The sequence below is a fragment of the Eimeria tenella genome, genomic scaffold (assembly GCF_000499545.2).
Source record: "Eimeria tenella Houghton genomic scaffold, Eth_scaff10, whole genome shotgun sequence".
NCBI lineage: Eukaryota > Apicomplexa > Conoidasida > Eucoccidiorida > Eimeriidae > Eimeria > Eimeria tenella.
Window position 1 is genome coordinate 476,266 of NW_013541458.1, and position 17,632 is coordinate 493,897.

Here is a 17,632-nt window from a genome sequence, read left to right on the forward strand (position 1 = left end):
CAGCAGCAGCAGCAGCAGCAGCAGCAGCAGCAGGGCCGAACCTCCAAGGCCCGCTGCGCCATAGCAGCAAGCTTTGCTGCCTGCTGCTGCGTCTTTGTCTGCATCACCAGCTGCCCCGCAGAAGCTTCCAACTCCCCCAGCCCTCCGATCTCCACCGCCTCATTCATTCCTGCAACAGTCACCCGCAGGGCCTCCCCGGGGCCCCCCGGGGGTGGGGCCCCGGGGAGGCCCTGCGGGTGACTGTTGCAGGAATGAATGAGGCGGTGGAGATCGGAGGGCTGGGGGAGTTGGAAGCTTCTGCGGGGCAGCTGGTGATGCAGACAAAGACGCAGCAGCAGGCAGCAAAGCTTGCTGCTATGGCGCAGCGGGCCTTGGAGGTTCGGCCCTGCTGCTGCTGCTGCTGCTGCTGCTGCTGCTGCTGCTGCTGGGAATAAGGCGGAGGCTCGCGGGCGCGTGGGGAGAGTGCTGGGGAGCTGCCGAGAGCTTCCGTGCGGGGCTTATGAAGGCGAAAGGGTTTAGGGTTTAGGGTTTAGGGTTTAGGGTTTAGTGCGTGCGGTGTGTGCAGGCGCGGTCCCTGCAGAAGCAGCAGGAAGGAGAAGCGCTGGAGGTGGGCGAGAGGGTCCAGGGGAAGGCGTTTGCGGGGTTTAGGGTTTAGGGCTGAGGGTTCAGGGTCTAGGGTTTAGGGTTTAGGGTTTGCGAGCAGGCCACAGTGTGGCGCGCGGAGCAGCTGCGGCACTCCGGCAGCAGCTTGCTGCCCGAGGTGGCGCTGGTGCTGAAGGCAGCAGACCAGGGCAGTCTGGAGGCAGTGGTCCACTGGTTAGCAGCAAAGAACCAGTGGACCAGGCAGCAGCCCGCGCTGCCTGCTGCAGTGCAGCAGGCGCTGGCCCGGGCCGCAGCCGCAGCAGCAGCAGCAGCCCCGCCAGCAGCAGCAGCAGCAGCGGCGCAGCAGGGGGGGGGGCCCCCGGGCAGCAGCAAAGAGGCGCTGCAGCAGCAGCTGCTGCTGCAGTGGAGGCCCCTTAGAGTGGTCAAGTCCGGTGTGGGGCCCGTCAGCCCCTCCGACGCCAACTACGCCAAACTCACGGGGGCCCTCTTGATAGCCTTCGGCGTTCCCTTTCTTGAAAACGTTGGCCAGGTGAGCCAGCTAGCTAGCTAGCTGGCTAGCTAGCTGGCTAGCTAGCTGGCTAGCTAGCTGGCTAGCTAGCTGGCTAGCTAGCTAGCTAGCTAGCTAGCCTGCCACTGGGAAGTTCAGCAGAGGCTTTCTCGAGCGGTTTGCGACTTGAGCAAAGATTAGCAGGGGAGGGCTGCGGGTGGTGCATTGGCCCGTGCGCGCCACTGGCTAGCTGGCTAGCTAGCTGGCTAGCTAGCTAGCTAGCTGGCTAGCTGGCTGGCTGGCTAGCTGGCTAGGCAGCCTGCTGCCCCTGTGGCCAGCCTGCTGCGTGTCAGTGTGCGAGGTGGGGCGTAGACGCTGCGGCCGAGCAGGCCTTACGGTTTAGGGTTTAGGGTTTAGGGTTTAGGGTTTAGGGTTTGGGGTTTGTTTCAGCTGGCGGAGGAGTGGGGCGTGCCCGTGCGGAGCCACAGCGTGGTGTACCGGCTGTTTGAGGACTTGGAGTTGATTTCGGACTTTCACTTCGGCAGCAAGTTTGTGCTGCAGCAAACAGCTCGTGCTGCAGTGACTCGCGTGGGCTTTTACTCTTTGAAGAAGAAAAAGGGGGGCCCCCAAGTTGTTCTGGGCCTCGAGGTCAAACAGGGGGCCCCCAGCACTCACCACCTTTACTCTTTGGTGCGTTTTTGCGGGTCCTGCGGTGTACGTACACCCCAGGCCCGGGGCTGCGGTGTACGTACACCTCGTGGGCCAGCTAGCTAGCTGGCGCGCCGGCCAGAAAGCTAGCTAGCTGCTGCTGGGCAGCTAGCTAGCTAGCTGCAGCTGCTGCAGTGTGGGGCCCCACAGCTGGCGCTGGGGGTTGCTTGTGGGGTTTGGGGAGCGCGGCTTCAGGTGTACGTACACCTGAGTGTACGTACACCTCAAAGGCCAGTGGCGAAGGCGCTCTTTTTCCGCAGAGTTCATTTTTATTTCTTTTGTTTGCAGATTCGGGACGGGAAGACACTGGTGGAGGGCCTGAAGGTGAAGTCGATGCAAAAAAGCAAAGAGGCAGTCTCGAGTTTGCCGAAAGGAAGTGAGCAGCAGCAGTTCAAGAACTTCCTCTCTTTTGCTTTTCTTCTTTTCCATTTTGCAGCTTTTCTTCTTTCTTTGTCTTTCTTTCAAAGCCTCTAACTGAGCCGGGGCCACGTGCAGCTGCATGCAGCTGCATGCAGCTGCATGCAGCAGCGGGCTTGTTCATTTCGCCCTTTGCTGCATGCATGCATTCTTTGGGGCTTTCCGTGCATGCGTTTGGGGCTTTCAGGCCGCGACGGCGCAGTCATTTTCGACAGCGACTTTGAGGGCTTTCGAGAAGGCGACGTGTTGGTGGCTTTTGAAGAAAAAGAAAAGAAGCCTCCGGCCTTTTTGCCGCAGCAGCATTTCATGAAGACTTCTTAATGAGGAAAAAGAAAATAAACCCTAATGGTTCTTTTTCGCGCGAAAGAATGACGTTTGCACTGTCTTTCAGAAAAGAAAGAAACTGGCCACATCAATGCAGAAACGAACATGCACTTGCCGCGTCTCCGGCTTTAAAATTGCAAAATAAACTTAAAAAAAAAGAAAAAGACATTAAATTGATGCTTTCCTTGATAAGAATGATACAGAAATGCAAGGAAGTGCAGAAACGCCCACGCAGGGCTCAGTTCAACTAAATTTGCAAAACTGGAAAACTGCCGGAAATTATAAAGTGAACTTTCGCGCCATTTCCCGCTGCAGTTTATTCTTTCTCGGTAGAGCTTCGCAAACTCGAAAACTTGAATTTTTCGCGTTCATGAATTCCGGGAACTTCAACATGGAAAGCTGGCGGCGACTCTTCCTTTTCCTGCAAAAACCCACCTGATCTTTTGAAATATTTGAATTAAAACGGTTGTATTCTTTTGCCATTTTAATAACTGGCGGGCTTTGGCGATCCCGGCGATTTTGCACGCTGCAGATATTCAAGAGCTGCCTATACACCCGAATCCAGGGGCACTTCCGCGCAGCCGCAGGCGTCAGTTCCGAAAGGTGCTTCTGCTGTTTGCAAAATAAGAAAGTTTGGCAATTCCCATGGGCATTTCGCGCGTGTATTTGACTTTAATTCTCACCCGAAATGCCCATTTCTTCTCGCAATGGATTTCTAGCCGCCGGAAAGCTGAAGCGCCTCCCAGCGCAAAGGACTCCGCCTCGCCTCCGAAACTGCGCGCCGACGGCGTGCCCGACGGAACGGCGGAGTCTGCAAAGTCGTTTTGGCAGCAAAAGACTTTTTGCAAACAAAAAGGCCGATTCGCCTTCGCCGGAAAGCACGCGGAGAGCCGCCAACTGCAGCAACTTGAATGCAAACCTGAACATGAACTTGGGTGATCCCGAGGCTCTCCGCGCGGGAAAGCCGCCGATCCGCAGGCCAAGAACAACTCAAGTAATATTGCTTTACATTTTTCGCACACGTGCTGCAGTTTGGCGAGGCTTTCTGCTCAAATCTGCTGCTGCACTCCCCAGGCGCACAGCTGCTCCCGCGCAAAGCTGAATGCCCCGTTCAAATCGCCGCGGACTTGCACAGCCAGGACTTCTGTGCGGGCCAGCTCTTCGCCCGTGCCTCTCAAGGCCAAGGCCTCAGCAGCTCGGTGGGATTCTTCTTGTTTTTTGTTTTCTGTCTTCGTCACTTTTTCCCAGTTCCAGCCCCCACAACTGCCACGCGGGTCGCGCAGCCACGCCCCAGCGCCTGCGCAGCCCCACTGCAAGCCCTTGGGCCGCAGCAGCTGCCGACACAGCAGCAGCAGCTGAGCCTCCAGGCACTCCCCGCTCCCCCACTTCGCCGCTCATGCAAAGACTCCCCGTCAGCAGGCGGGCAAGAACTTGCTGGTGAGCTTTACATTTTATTTTATTTTATTATATTATATTATTTTATTTTATTTTATTTTATTTGGTTTTTCAGGGGCTACAAGACCCCCCTGAAGACGCCTGAGGCCCCCAGCCGCCCGTTCACCCTCGGCGACGCCATGGTGAGCCATGAGGCTGTCTTGAATTTTTAAAAATTATTTTACAAGTTTTTATTTGCTGCTGCTTCTTAAAACTCCCAATTTGCTGCTCCCTATTTGCTGCTCCCCACTTGCTGCTGCTTACTTGCTGCTGCCAATTTGCTGCTGCTGCAGACTCGGGCTCGCTGCGCCTTCCTGCTGTCTCCTGCTGCTCCCCGCAAGCGCCAAACGTAGCAGCAGAAGTGCAGCAAGCAGCAGCACAGCAGCAGCACAGCAGCAGCACAGCAGCAGCACTGCATGCAGGGGCCCCCTGGAGGGGCCCCCCGAGGCCGCTGCTGCAGCGGGGGGCCCCTAAGCAGCAGCAAGGGCCCCAAGGGCAGCAGCAAAACCTCCACTTGGTGCTGCTGCTTCAGCAGCAAAAGCTGCACGTGACAAAGCTGAGGTCTCTGGCCAGCACATTTAGTTCAATTTATATTAAATTAATTTATCCAATTTATTTGCAATTTAATTATTTTGCATTTACTAATTTATTTGCAATTTAATTATTTTGCATTTACTAATTTATTTGCAATCTAATGATTTTCACTTGCAAAGAAAAATCTGGCCAGAGGCCTTCGGGCGGTCTCGAGAATTTCAAGGCAATGGTGCCTCGGAACAGCACAGCCCCGTACACGCTGCTGCTGCTGCTGCTGCTGCGGCTGCTGCTGCTGCTGCGGTGTTGAGGGCCTCGGCAGCTAGCGCCTCCGGGGCTTGAGTTGGCGCAGCAGCTGCTGCTGCGGCTGGGGCTGCAGCCCCTCGCCGAGAATGGGCAAAATGTCTGTGTGTCCTGCTGCGAGTCTGTCAGCAGCAAATTGATTCATTTTGGGATCCAAAAGAGCCAAAGGGTCTTCGCCGATCAGCAGCAGCTCCTTCCGGTCTGCTGCCTGCAGCCCGAGCCGCTTGTAAAGCGGCAGCACCCGACTCGGCTTCTCCGCGCGCCGGATCGCCTGCAGCAGCAGCAGCAGCAGCAGCAGCGCAGCAGCAGCAGCAGCCGCAAAGCAGACGCAAGCCACAGCGCCCAGCTGTAGGTACACCCCAAACACCCGCGCAGCTGCGCATACACCCCGCGCGCAGCCACAGCCCGCCGCCCTCCCTTCACTGCGCTGCTGCTGCTGCTGCTGCTACGCCGCTGCCGCCGCCGCTGCTGCTGCTGCTGCTGCTGCTGCTGGCTTACGAGGAGGGCCGCGAGCAGCGGGTCCTGGAGGGCGTTGGGCAGCAGCAAAGACTCCTCCACATTTTCAATTTTGTCAATTCGAATTCGAGTCCGCGCCTGGCGGTGGCCCCACATCTTCCGCCACTTCTTCGGCCGCTGCTTCCCCAGGTGCAGCTTCGGGCCCCGGAAGTGCTTCAGCACCGTCGCCCACACCTGCAGCAGCAGCAGCAGCAGCAGCAGCAGCAGCAGCAGCAGCGGCCGTGCAGCAGCAGACGCGGAGCTGAGTGGAAACGGGCGTGCGGCAGCTGCTGGCAGGGGCTAAAGAGTTAGCTGAAGTCCCGGCATATGTGCAAACAGCGCCAGCGCCCATTAAGCAGCTAGCTAGCTAGCTAGCTAGCTAGTTAGCTAGCTGGCTAGTTAGCTAGCTAGCTAGCTAGCTAGCTAGCTAACTAGCTAGCTAGCTAGCTAGCTAGCACCCTAGTCCAGCTAAACTCCTCTCCAGAGAGCCCTTCAGCTCTCTAGCTAGCTGGCCTGCTAGCTAGATGGCCTGCTAGCTAGCTAGGCTTCTAGCTAGATAGCCTTCTAGCTAGCTAGCTGTTTAGCTGTCTGGCTAGCTAGCCTCTAGCTAGTTAGCCTCCCACCCAGCAAGTCCCCTAGCAAGCCAGCCAACCAGCTAGCCAGCTAGCTAGCCAGCTAGCTAGCCAGCTAGCCAGCCAGCCCGCTAGCTAGCTAGCTAGCCAGCCAGCTAGCCAGCTAGCTAGGGAGTCGGAGGCGCGTACCCGGATGTGTTCGAGGAAGGGCTGGCCGAGGAGGAGCGTGCCGTCCTGCTGCTGCAGCAGCAGCACCCGCAGCAGCAGCAGCAGCCCCCCCTCCTTCTGCTGCACTCTATTCACATCATAAAAACGCCCCCTTTCCAGCCACCTTTTTCTCCCCCCAATTTCCGCCACCAAATATTCCCCACTTCGGCTTTTCCCGTCCCCCGCGGCCGCCAGCTTTTCCTGCGCCGGCGAGTGCAAAAGGGCCCCCAGGGGGGCCCCCCTGTACCCTCTCGGGGGGGCCCCCCGGGGGGGGCCCCCCGGGGCCCCGGGGGCCCCCGGGGCCCCCGTCAAGGGGGCCCCCCAAGGCCTGGGGGGCCCCCCGAAGGGGGGCCCCCCGGGGAAGCAGCCCGAGGGGCCCCAACACGCTCCAGAGCCCCGGGACCTGCAGACACCGGGGGGTGCTGCTGGCAGCAGAAAGCCAGAAACGAGCTGCTGCTGCTGCTGCTGCTGCGGGGGCAGGAGCAGCAGCACGAGCAGCAGCAGTACCCAGTTGGGCCTACGCTGCGCATGCATGCTTGTGGGGCCCCCGCAGCTCACCAGCCAGCCATTGCTGAGGCCAGCTGGGGGCCCCCTGGCTTCTGCTTCCCTCGGGGCCCCCAGAAGCAGCTGGGGGCCCCCAAAAATTGCCTTATTTTGATTTTAAAAAGATCTAATAAGGACTTTTATTTCAAATGTGGCTCTTCTGCAGCACAAACAGAACCCCTTCTGGAGCTGGGAGCCCCGGGGGCCCCCCTGGGGGCCCCGGGGCCCCAAGGGTTCTCGGGGCCCTCCGGCGGTCACTCAGGTGTCTGCTGTCATTTCGAGTTTAATTAACTCATTCTAAATGAATATTTTTAATTATTTCAAATAAATAATGCAAATTTGAGGCAAAGAGATGCTCAAAAAGGAGCTAACAGCAAAAAACACACACTGCGAGAGATCCACGGGGTCCCTGGGGGCCCCGGGGGCCCCCAAGGAGCCCCCAGCCTGACCCAGTATACCCTCGTTGTTGAGGGGCCCCCAAAGAGCTTCTGAGGATCCACTAAGGCGCCTCGTGGGGCACAGCAGCAGCAGCAGCAGCAGCAGCAGCTAGGCAGCCTTAGAAATCATTCATTCGCTTCGCTGTGCACTATATACTAAGAGAGTGTTAGCTGCAAGGGGGGCCCCAGAGCTGTGGGGCCCCCAGAAGTGTGGGGCCCCCAGAAGTGTGGGGCCCCCAGAGCTGTGGGGCCCCCAGAAGTGTGGGGCCCCACAGAAGTGTGGGGCCTCTGCTGCTGGGCGTGAGCTGAAGCGCTTTGTGTCCGCTGCTTCTCATGTTGCGCAAAGTTGCAAAAGTAAGGGCACATTAGCAGCACAGGTAGCAGCAGCAGCAGCAGCAGCAACAGCAACAGCAGCAACAGCAGCAGCAGCAGGCTGCGTGATCAGTAAGCTGCATGCGCTCAAAGCAGTGCTGCAGCAGTTCTTGCTGCTCTCGGTGCTGCTGCTGCTGCTGCTCGACGGCCCAGCTGCGAATGCGCAGCAAGTAGGATCTTAGCCTCATTTGCACTTCAGATCTTTTTCAATTTTTATTTTCCTTCCCAATTTAAATTTCCGATCTTTTTCAATATATATTTTCTTTTTGAATTTAAATTTCACATCTTTTTGAATTTAAACTTCAGATCTTTTTGAATTATAATTTCAGATCCTTTTGAATTTGAAGGAGGGTCCTTTTGATTTATTCTTCATTTAAATATTTTTAAACAAAATAAATAAATAGAAGAGCTACAGCAAAAGGAACGAATAAAAGTGCAGCAGCAAGCTGGGGTGTACGTACACCCCAGCTGTGCGCAGTGCGCCGCCGACGGATCTTCTTGAATTTGTTTATTTATTTTAAAATTGAATTTATTTTTAATTTATTTTTAAATTATTCTTTTTCAAATATATTTTAAATGCAGTTTCGTCTTTTTCAGCAGGAAACGAGGAGCTGCCGCGCTGCAGCAGAGCCCCGGCAGCCTCAGCCGCGTGCGAATTGCTGCAGTAAATAAATTAACTGATTTGCATTTATTCTTTTGGGTCTTTCTGTGCTTTTATTCTCTTGCTAGACTTGCTGCAGCAGCAGCAGCAGCAGCAGCAGCAGCAGCACACTGACTCCGTTCACATTTATATAGACATATATTATATATATCAGAGGGCCTCCTGCCCCTCATCGAGGTCTTCGCTGTCACTGGGGGCCCCCCTGCGGCCATCTGCCCCGTTGAAGTGTCTGCTGCTGCTGCTGCTGCTGCTGCAGCTGGAAGAAAGCGCAGGCTCTGCTGGGCTCGCGGGGCTTCTCTCCAGCTGCTGCAGCTGCTGCAGCTGCTGCAGCTGCTGCAGCTGCTGCTGCTCTTGCATGTCCCGCGGAAGAGCTGCTTCGACGTCTTCGCAGGTGAGCCGCTGCAGCAGCTGCTGCTGGTTCTGGTTTGCTGCTGCTTCCGCATTGCTTCTGCTGCTGCTGCTGCTGACGGCCTTACGCAGCAACGCTGACGGGTCCACGTGGCCAAAAAGGCGCAGCGCCTTCTGCCACAGACTGTGCTGCTGTTGCTGCTGCTGCTGCTGCTGCTGTCCCCCCAGAGCCACCCAGGTGGGCCTCAGGGGGGCCTCCAGGGGGCCCCCAAGGGCCCCGCTGCGCTCTGCTTCCAGCAGCAGCGAGAACAGCAGCTGCTTTGCTGCTTTTGCATGCAGCTTTGCTATCGCGTGGGTACAGAGGCCCAGGGGGGCCCCCAAGAGGGGCCCCCAAAGAAGGCGGCTGAGCGCAGGGAGGCGGGGGGCCACCCCCAGCAGCAGCGAGGAAGCAGAAAGAAAGAAAAGAGCAGCAGCAGCTGCAACACACACACGCGCCCCCGCTGCTGCTGCTGCTGCTGCTGCTGCTAGTGCTGCTGCAGGCGGGGCAGAGCCGTGGCCGCCTCTCGCCCCACTGCGTGCGTTGACGTCCGTAGCAGCCCCACAGAAAAACAGCAGCAGCAGCAGCAGCAGCAACAGCAACAGCAGCAGCTGCACCAGCAGCAGCAACAGCTACAGCAACAGCAGCCGCACTAGCAGCAGCTACACCAGCAGCAGCAGCAGCGCCAGCACCAGCAGCAGCAGCAGCGCCAGCACCAGCAGCACCACCACCACCACCAGCAGCAGCGTCAGCAGCAGCAGCAGCCACATCAGCAGCAGCAGCAGCAGCGGCAGCAGCAGCAGCAGCAGCAGCTCACCGACGAAGACATGCATGCCGAGGACGAGGTTGCTGAGCCCCACAGTTTCTTTTGCTGCTGCTGTCAGCCGCACCAGAGCCAACTGGCTGCGCCGCCAGCTGTCGCGGCAGGCAAAGGGCACTCCAGCAGCAGCAGCTGCAACAGCAGCAGCAGCAGCAGCAGCAGCGGAGTGGCAGCAAAAGAGAGCTTTCAAAGAAATGCCCTGGCCCTTTTCTGCTGCCAACTCCCAGCCTTCCGCTCCTCAGATGTACAGACACCCCACAACACCCCACAGTCACCCAAAATCTCTCAGCAGCAGCAGCAGCAGCAGCAGCAGCAGCAGCCGAGTGGCAGCAAAAGAGAGCTTTCAAAGAAATGCCCCGGTCCCCGGGGGCCCCTGAGTCCCCGGGAAGCCCTCGGGCTTCTAGGGGCCCCGGGGCCCCCAGGGGCCCCCAGACCCTCCAGCGGCCCAGGGGCCCCCAGGGGCCCCAAGACCCCAGGCCACTCCAGGGCTCTTGAGGGGCCCCCCAGGTCTTTTAATGAACCCTAGAGGGTTTCGGGGGGCCCCCTGGGGCCCTGCTGCTTCTGCCGGGCCCTGCTGCTGCTGCTGCTGCTGCTGCTGCTGAAATTAACTTTTCTTTCAGACTCACCCGTCAAAGCAGTTACCAGCCTTAGGGCCCTTTCAGGGGCAGAGTGTGGGGCCCCGCTGCGCTGCTGCGCTGCATCTTCAAAGGAAAAGAGCTTTTTGGGTTTGTAGGGGCCCCCGGGGGCCCCGGGGCCCCCGGGGCCCCCGGGGGCCCCTGGGGGCCCCAAATCCGTACCCTCTTGGCTGTCGCTGCGGACAGTCCTCACTGAAGTTTCCCCCTGGGCCTCCTGGGGCACAGACTTGCTGCTGCTGGGGGCCCCCGACTCGAGGGGGCCCCCCGGGCCGTGGGGGCCACCGGGGGGGCCCCCGTGGGGGCCCCCCGGGGGGCCCCCGTGGGGCCCCTCGTGGGAGCCCCTGGGGCCCGCTGAAGAGCCCAGGGGGCTGTGGGTACGGGTAGAAACCCCAGAGTCCCCTAAAGCTGCAGCAGTGTTGAGGCCCTTAGACAAAAAAGAAGATAAAGAAGAGCCTGGGGCCCCTCCCCCGAAGTTGTGGGGGTCTTCGCCTTCATGAAGAGCTGCGTAGGCCATGGTGAGGGGGCGAGAAGCTGCTGCGGCTGCTGCTGCTGCTGCTGCGCTGCTGCTGCTGCTGCGGTGGCGACAGGTGCTGCTGCTGCTGCGGCTGCTGCTGAGGCCGCGGCTGCTTGCTTCTGAAGCCGTCGGGAAGGGTTTTGGGGGCTGCTGCTGCAGCCTGCTGCGAGGGTTGTTGCTGTTTCAGCAGCAGCTGCTGCTGCTGCAGCAGCTGACGCGATAGACAGGGGAAGAAGCAGGCTGCTGCAGGGGAGCGCCAGGGCTACCGAGAAGGAACTTCGGGCATTAGTCTTTTTGTCTTTTTGCAATTATAAATAAAAAATAAAAAAGATAAAAGAAAACAATTCGAGTTGCAAACAAACGGCCGCAGCGCATGGGAGCTTCCGCCGCGTCACCCCGGCCGTCTCTCGAGCTGCTGCTGCTGCTGCTGCTGCTGCTCCTCGCCGCCCCGCTGCTGCAGCTTCGAAGTTCAATTTAAATTTGAGTTCAAATGTATCTATTTTCTTGCTTTTTTGCAGAAGCAAACAAAGACATTCGCTGCAGGAGCCGCGGCAGAGCCGCCCGGTCACCGCCAGAGTCACCACCGCCGCCCCGATACCCCGGCCACGCTAGCAGCTCCAGACACCTCGAAATAAAGATTTTATTATGTTTATTTAAATAAATTAAATTCTTTTACATTGAAAAAGGGTTATTTGTAGAGAATAAGTGCCATTTCGCGGCTGTTTCAGAGGTGTGCGCCACACCAGCGTGCGCCGCCCGAGCTGGCCCAGACAGAGTGTGCACTGGCATATGCGGGCTCTAAAGAACAGAAAAATGAAATTTCAATTTAATTTAATTTAATTTAATTTAATTTAACAAAATTAACTTCAATTTAAACCCAAAAGTGGTCTATTTGCCCGCCTGGCTGTCTGCCCGGCGGGCTTCCCCAGACACCGAGGGCGCCCATTGAAGCAAAAGCTCGCAGGGGCCCCCTAGGGGCCCCTGAGAGCTGTAGTACCCATATTTAAGTCTGAGCTGCTGCAGCAGCAGCAGCAGCTGCAGCAGCTCGGCGGGGGGCTTTAAAAAGGGGCCCTGCTGCTGCACGGGACCCCCAACAGCGGCTGCCGGGCCCTGCAGGTGCAACAAGGGGCCCCTGTGCATACACGCCATGAAGCAAAGCTGCAGCAGCGAAGCCTCAGCAGCAGAACTGCCGCTGCTGTGCTGCTGCTGCTCCTTCGCTGCTGCTGCTGCTGCTGCTGCACCAATTTCCCGCCTTTTCTTCTCAACTCCATCTGGGGCCCCGCGTTGGGCAGCTCCACGTAAACCCTAAACCCTAAGCCCTAGACTCCAAACCCTTGACCCTGATCCTCCAAGGACCTGCCCGGCTGTGCTGCTGCTGCTGCTGCCGCTCTGCCCGCATTAGAAGGGGCCTGGCAGCAGCAGCAGCAGGATCACCCTAGCCCTAAATTGGGAGCAGCAGCAAAACCCACGGAAGTGCAGCAGGACTGACTTTGCTGCTGCAGCATAGCTCTAGACTCTGCTGCAGTCACTTAAGGGCACCCTTGGGGGCCCAATAAGGAGGCCCTCCAGGCCCTTTGGGGGCCCCTTGGGGCCCCTCAGTCTGCTGGCTGTTGCTAAATAATAAAATAGAATTGCAGATAAAGCAGAAATGCAGCGTCAGCGGCAAAGACCAAAACAAACCCTAAACCCTAAACCCTAGGGCCCATGGGGCCCCTGCTGCTTGTAAACCCTAAACGGCTGGCTTAGTACCCTCTTTCCTGCTTCATGATCCGAAACTAAGGGGCCCGTCTGTGGGGCTCCCCTCTCTTATTGGGGCCTGGGGCCCCCAGGGGGCCCCCCTTTCCGGGGTCCCCCCTGGGGGCCCCCCTTTAGGGGGCCCCCCAGGGGGCCCCCCTTAGTGGGGCCCCCTGGTCTTTTTGCGGTTAAAGAAGTGCCCTAAAGAAAACTCGCGGTGGAAGCGCTTCCACCTCTGGGGGCCCCCAGAAGTGCGCTTTAGGGGGCCCCCAGAAGTGGGCTTTGGGGGGCCCCCCGAGGGGGCCCCTGGGGCGGACTTCAGGGGGCCCCCCGAGGTGGACTCTAAGGGGCCCCCTGAGCTGGACTCTGGGGGCCCCCCTGAGGTGGACTTTAGGGGGACCCCCGAGGCGGACTCCAGGGGGCCCCCCGAGTTGGTCTCTGGGGGCCCCCCTGAGGTGAACTCTGGGGGGCCCCCCGAGCTGGACTTTAGGGGGCCCCCAGAAGCGGAATCTTGGGGGCCCCCAGATGTCGATTCAGGGGGGCCCCCAGAAGTGGACCTATAGGATACAGTCCTGTTGGGGGCCCCTGAAATTGGCTGAAAGGGGGCCCCCGAGAGTTGCTGCTGGGGACCCCCTGGGATTGGCAGTTGTGGGGCCCCCGTAGGGAACAAAGAAACCTGGAGGGGGGCCCCCCAAGGCTTCTCAGCTTCTCCATTTGAAACAGCCACAGACTGGTCTGCTGCTGCTGCTGCGGCTGCTGTTGCTGCAGCTGAATCAGATGCAGAACCAGCAGGAGAGATGGCGAGGAGGTGCGCAGGGGTGTCAGCTGCAGCATTGGGTGCAGCAGCAGCAGCAGCATCAGCTGCAGCTGCTGCAGCGTCAGCTGCAGCAGGAGCTGCAGCAGGAGCTGCAGCAGGACTACCAGGACTATTTGCTGCAAAGATATCTAGAGAAGGGCTTGGGGCCCAAGGCCAGGCGCCCGAAGAGGGGGCCCCCAAAAGGGTACCTTCGGTGCTGCTAGGGGCCCCCCTTACTGGCTTGCTGCTGCTTAAAAAGGCTGCATGCAGGGGCCCCTTGGCAGGGGCCCCCGGGGCCCACAGGGGCCCCTGCCCAGGGGCCCCGGGGGCCCGCTGTGGGGCCTCTTCAAACAGGCATGATACAGAGGGGAGGCGGAAGAGGGGGCCCCCAGAACCCCCCGTTATGCCAGCAGCAGCAGGAGCAGGAGCAGCAGCAGCAGCTAGAGGGCCCCCAGGTGCTGCTGTAGTATCCCCTTCCTTATGCGCAGCAAGTGCTGCTGCAGGGGGGGCCCCCTGGGGGAATCCCAAGTCCATCTCTGTCACACAGGAGAGGGGGCGCCCAGGGTACCAGCTGCTGCTTCCTAGACTACTAATGATGCTTCTGCTGCTGCCGCTCCCGCTGCTGCTGCTGCTGCTGCTGCTAAGAAACGAGTCTGCTGCTGCCGGGCTGCGGGGCCCCTCAAGCACTGAAGACTCCCAAGTGGCCCGCAGCAGCTCGGGGGCTTTGGGTGCAACATCAGCAGCACTGAGGCCACTGCGCGAAGCAGCAGCAGCAGCTGCTGCTGCCGCTGCTGTTGCGGGGTCGCTCTCGTTGCTGCTCACGGACTGCAGCACTATGGAAGCCCAGCGCCGCTGCGCCGTTTCTGCAGGCACAAGCAGCAGCAAGCAGCAGCAAAGTCTGCAGCAGCAGCAACTTGCTCGGTCAGCAGCAGCAGCAGCAGCAGCAGCAAAAGCAGCAGCAGTCTCGGCAGAAACAAGGGAATAACAGAAACGATTGGCAGAGGCACTGGCCCCGGCAGCAAAAGCAGCAACAACAGCAGCAGTGAAAAACAAGCAGCAGCAGCAGCAGCAGCGGCCACAAAAGCAGCAGGAACAGCAGCACGGCAAAAGCAGCATCAAGCACGACAACAACACCAACAGCATCATTGAACGCAGCAGCAACGCCAGCAGCAGACCTGGCACAGCATCAACAGCGTCAGCAGCAGCAGCAGCACCACGCGCCGTAACAGCAGCAACAGCACCACGCGCAGCAGCAGCAGCACCACGCGCCGTAGCAGCAGCAGCAGCACCACGCGCAGCAGCAGCACCCCTCGCAGCAGCAGCACCAGCACCACGCGCCGCAGCAACAGCGGCACCCCGCGCAGCAGCAGCAGCAGCAGCAGCAGACCAATGAGGGAAAGAATTTGTCTGCAGACTGCGGGGGAGGCCTTGGGCAGCGGCAGCTTCAAAATGTGCTGCGGCTTCTGCAGCAGCGAGAAGTGCAGCGCGCGGCGGGCGGTGACTTCGAGGCCTTCTCCGTTCTGACAAACAACTTTAATTATTTATTTAATTTAATTACTTAAATTAATTTATACATTTATTTATTTATTTGACTGTTTAGTTTGCTTCGGGTGCTGCTGCTTCAGATGGCTCAGCAGCAGAAGGCGAAAGACACTGGACACGCGCGGGAGCCAACGCGCACACGCGCGACAGCAGCAGCAGCAGCAGCAACTACAGTAGCTGCAGCAGCAGCTGCAGCAGCAGGAACAGCAGCAGCTGCAGTAGCAGGAACAGCAGCAGCTGCAGTAGCAGCAGTAGAAGCAGCAGCAGAAAAAGAAGCAGCAGCAGCATCTCCAGCTGCTGCTGCAGCAGCAGCAGCAGCAGCTGCAACAGCAGCAGCAGCTGCTGCTGCTGCTGCAGCAGCAGCAGCAACGTACTTCTTTGGCAATGAATGGGTTTGCGCCGTGAGACAGGAGAAGCCTCACGAGTGGCAGCAAACCCCAAAAGACAGAATAGAAAAGAGGAGAAGGCAGCCGAGCAGAGAGTACGTACACCTCAGGCGAGGCCCCGTTGTCCAGCAGCAGCTCCGCCTGCAGCAGCAGCAGCAGCAGCAGCGAGTGAAACAGCGAGAAGGTGGCAAAGGCAAGGGCGTCTGCTCGAAGGCCAGCAGCAACAGCAGCAGCTGCTGCTTAGCAGCAGCAGCAACGGCAAGAGAGGCAGCAGCAATGGCATACAGAAGGCAGCAGCAGTTAAGGCGAAGCAGCAGCAGAAGCAGCAGCAGCAGCAACAGTAGTAACGGCAGAAGCTCAGAAGATCTCTGAGCCACACCAGCCTACAGCGCCATAACATGAATGCCAAATGTACACGCAGCAGCAGCAGCAGCAGCAGAATCCAGCAGCAGCAGTAGCAGCGGCAGCAGCAGCAAAATGCAGCAGTCCAAAGTCAGCAACCGCAACCGCTGCAGGTGCATGTCCAGTCTAGTATTGCATCCAAGTGGCCGCAGCAGCACCGAAGGTGGCAGCAGCCGAGCAGCAGCAGCAGCAACAGCAGCAGCAGCAGCAGCAGGACACGGAGCTGCAGCAACCGCCGAACTGAACTGACCAAAGGTAAGTTCCTGTTATTTGCTGCCTGCAGCAAAGCGGGAATGTCATCTCCGGCAGCAACAGCAACGGGGCGGCCCAGTGCTGCTGCTGCTGCTTCGAGAGCTCCGAAGCAGGGCAGTTCTGCTGCTGCTGCTGCTGCTGCTGCTGCGTCACCTGCTGCATCAGGAGTCCCATTTGGCGAAAGAGGAACAGCTGCTGCTGCTTGCCGCAGCTGGAACCGGCTGCTGGCTTTCAGCGCGTAGGCAGCAAGCCGCTTTGCTGCTGTTGCTGCTATTGCTGCTGCTGCTGCAGCACATTGCTTCTGAGCAGCAAAGGGCAGGGGGGCCTCGGGGGCCCCCCCAAAGGCCAGGAGGAGCCGAGCCTTCCCTTCTGCAGCTGCGCCGCATGCAGCAGCAACACTCAGCGGCGATAGTCCGTGCTGCAGCAGCAGCAGCAGCAGCAGCAGCAGGAAAACATAACGCAGCCGCAAAGCCACCGCACCACAGCTCAGCTTAAGGGGTAACAATAAGAGTGGCAGCAGCTGCACGTGCTGCTGTCGCTGCATCTGTTATGTTTGCTGCTACTGCTGCTTCTGCTGCTTCTGCTCCTGCAGCAGCAGCAGCAGCAGCTGCTGCTGCTGCTGCTGCTGCTTGAGACCCGCTGCTGAGCTTACCCTCATACAATTGGGGTTTCCTCCCCGCTGCAGGAGCCGCTGCAGCACTTCAGGCGAACTGGCTGCAGCAGCAGCTACCAAAAGTTTCCCTGAAGCGCAGCAAGGCCCTAAACCCTAAACCCTAAACCCTAAGCCCTAAACCCTAAACCCTGAAGCGCAGGGCATACTCTCAAGCTTAAAGTTTTGCTGCCTGGGCCGCAAGCAGCCTTTTGCTGCAGAGGCAGCGCAGCACTAGTGTGCGGGCCCAGCAGCCTGGAGCCGCAAGGGTTTGGGCTTTAGGGTTTAGGGTTTAGGGTTTAGGGTTTAGGGTTTGGGGTTACCGGGTTGTTCAGACATTTCTGCTATGAGGTGGTGCACCGCCAAGTCCCCCGAGTACAACAACCCCACCTCTCCGACAAGCAGCAGTGGGGCTTCTTTAAGCTTCTTGAGCAGCAGCTGCTGCTGCTCTGTGTCGCCCCCGTTTGCTGCTGCTGCTGCTGCTGCTGCACTTTTCCTGCTGAACAGCCAGCCTTCTGCTGCGGGCCCCAACCCGTAGGGGCCCCTCTTGGGGGGCTGCAGCACAGCAGGTAAGGGTACAGTACCCTTATGGGGGCCCCTGGGGCCCCATCTAATGCCCCCCAGGCCTTTGCTGCTGCTGCTGCTGCTGCTGTGTCTGCTGCCCCCAGCAGCAGCAGCAGCAGCTGATTTCTGCACACACAAGTGCGTGAAGCCGTTCGACATGCCCTCAGAGTCCTCGTCCTCTAGGGCTGGTTTGCTGCTGCTGCTGCTGCCGCTGCTGCCGTTGCTGCTGCTGCTGCTGCTGCTGCTGCTGCTGGGGCGTGCTGCGAAGAAGGCAGCCGAGGGCCAGCCAGAGTCGACGCTGCAGCCGTGAGAGAAAAGTGCTTCCAGCAGCTCCAGCTGCTGCTGCTGCTGCTGCAGCGCAGCAAAGACAACGTGCAGGCAGGCAGCGTCTCCAGCAAAAGCCAAAGAGTCCGCCTGCAAATGAGACAGAGACAGAAGCAGCAAATGCAATTCAAACACATCCAGCAGCAGCAGCAGCAGCAGCAACAAGCGGAGGCTCTTGCGGCGTCGCTGTGCCCCGTGAAGCCCCCTGAAAGTGTTGTTAGCTCCTCAGCAGCACCAGCACCAGCACCAGCCGCAGCAGCAGCAGCAGTTGCTGCTGCTGCTGCTGCTGCTGCTGCAGTGCAGCAGCCGCACCTGGTAGGGGCCCCCCTCGTCTTCCTTGAGAACAGCAACAAGGGCCTCGGGGTCTCTGCGTTCTATGGCCTGCTGCAGTCGAGCAGCAAAAGCAGCAGGAAAGAATCCCCTCAGAATACCCGAACATCTACAAGTCTCTTTTCGGGGCCCCTGGGGGCCCCCGGGGGCCCCCCGGGGGGCCCCCGCACGCCGGGGGGGGCCCCCCGGGGGGCCCAGGGGGGCC

General features: G+C 59.2%; 5 protein-coding genes across 5 annotated transcripts in view; 2 read left to right on the forward strand and 3 right to left on the reverse strand.

Moving 5' to 3' along the window:
- Nucleotides 1-2,536, forward strand: part of ETH_00013265 (elongation factor Tu GTP-binding domain-containing protein, putative) — a gene marked incomplete at both ends in the record, with an annotated part of 7,628 nt that extends 5,092 nt beyond the window's left edge. The window contains 6 exons of the mRNA XM_013372579.1: nucleotides 111-377; nucleotides 566-607; nucleotides 704-1,132; nucleotides 1,541-1,780; nucleotides 2,087-2,174; nucleotides 2,403-2,536. Of these exons, the coding sequence (XP_013228033.1) occupies nucleotides 111-377; nucleotides 566-607; nucleotides 704-1,132; nucleotides 1,541-1,780; nucleotides 2,087-2,174; nucleotides 2,403-2,536 (1,200 nt within the window). The remainder of the gene's footprint in view (nucleotides 1-110; nucleotides 378-565; nucleotides 608-703; nucleotides 1,133-1,540; nucleotides 1,781-2,086; nucleotides 2,175-2,402) is intronic.
- Nucleotides 2,537-3,184: 648 nt separating this feature from the next.
- Nucleotides 3,185-4,326, forward strand: ETH_00013270 (uncharacterized protein; the record flags this gene model as incomplete). Its single annotated transcript, XM_013372580.1, has 3 exons — nucleotides 3,185-3,474; nucleotides 4,050-4,116; nucleotides 4,267-4,326. The coding sequence occupies 3 exons, from the start codon at nucleotides 3,185-3,187 to the stop codon at nucleotides 4,324-4,326; spliced, it is 417 nt and encodes a 138-aa protein (XP_013228034.1).
- Nucleotides 4,327-4,826: 500 nt separating this feature from the next.
- ETH_00013275 (ribosomal protein L21, putative) lies at nucleotides 4,827-6,615 on the reverse strand (the record flags this gene model as incomplete). The annotated part of the gene is made up of 3 exons (XM_013372581.1): nucleotides 4,827-5,078; nucleotides 5,306-5,497; nucleotides 6,064-6,615. 3 exons carry the CDS (start codon nucleotides 6,613-6,615, stop codon nucleotides 4,827-4,829), a joined length of 996 nt encoding a protein of 331 aa, XP_013228035.1.
- Nucleotides 6,616-8,244: 1,629 nt separating this feature from the next.
- Nucleotides 8,245-10,448, reverse strand: ETH_00013280 (uncharacterized protein; the record flags this gene model as incomplete). The annotated part of the gene is made up of 3 exons (XM_013372582.1): nucleotides 8,245-8,918; nucleotides 9,297-9,533; nucleotides 9,926-10,448. The coding sequence occupies 3 exons, from the start codon at nucleotides 10,446-10,448 to the stop codon at nucleotides 8,245-8,247; spliced, it is 1,434 nt and encodes a 477-aa protein (XP_013228036.1).
- A 1,894-nt stretch (nucleotides 10,449-12,342) lies between these two features.
- On the reverse strand, nucleotides 12,343-17,536 carry ETH_00013285 (ankyrin repeat-containing protein, putative; the record flags this gene model as incomplete). Its single annotated transcript, XM_013372583.1, is given in 8 exon segments — nucleotides 12,343-13,841; nucleotides 14,366-14,498; nucleotides 14,895-15,047; nucleotides 15,559-15,978; nucleotides 16,213-16,301; nucleotides 16,533-17,187; nucleotides 17,410-17,518; nucleotides 17,529-17,536. The coding sequence occupies 8 exon segments, from the start codon at nucleotides 17,534-17,536 to the stop codon at nucleotides 12,343-12,345; spliced, it is 3,066 nt and encodes a 1,021-aa protein (XP_013228037.1).
- Between the last annotated feature and the right edge of the window lie 96 nt (nucleotides 17,537-17,632).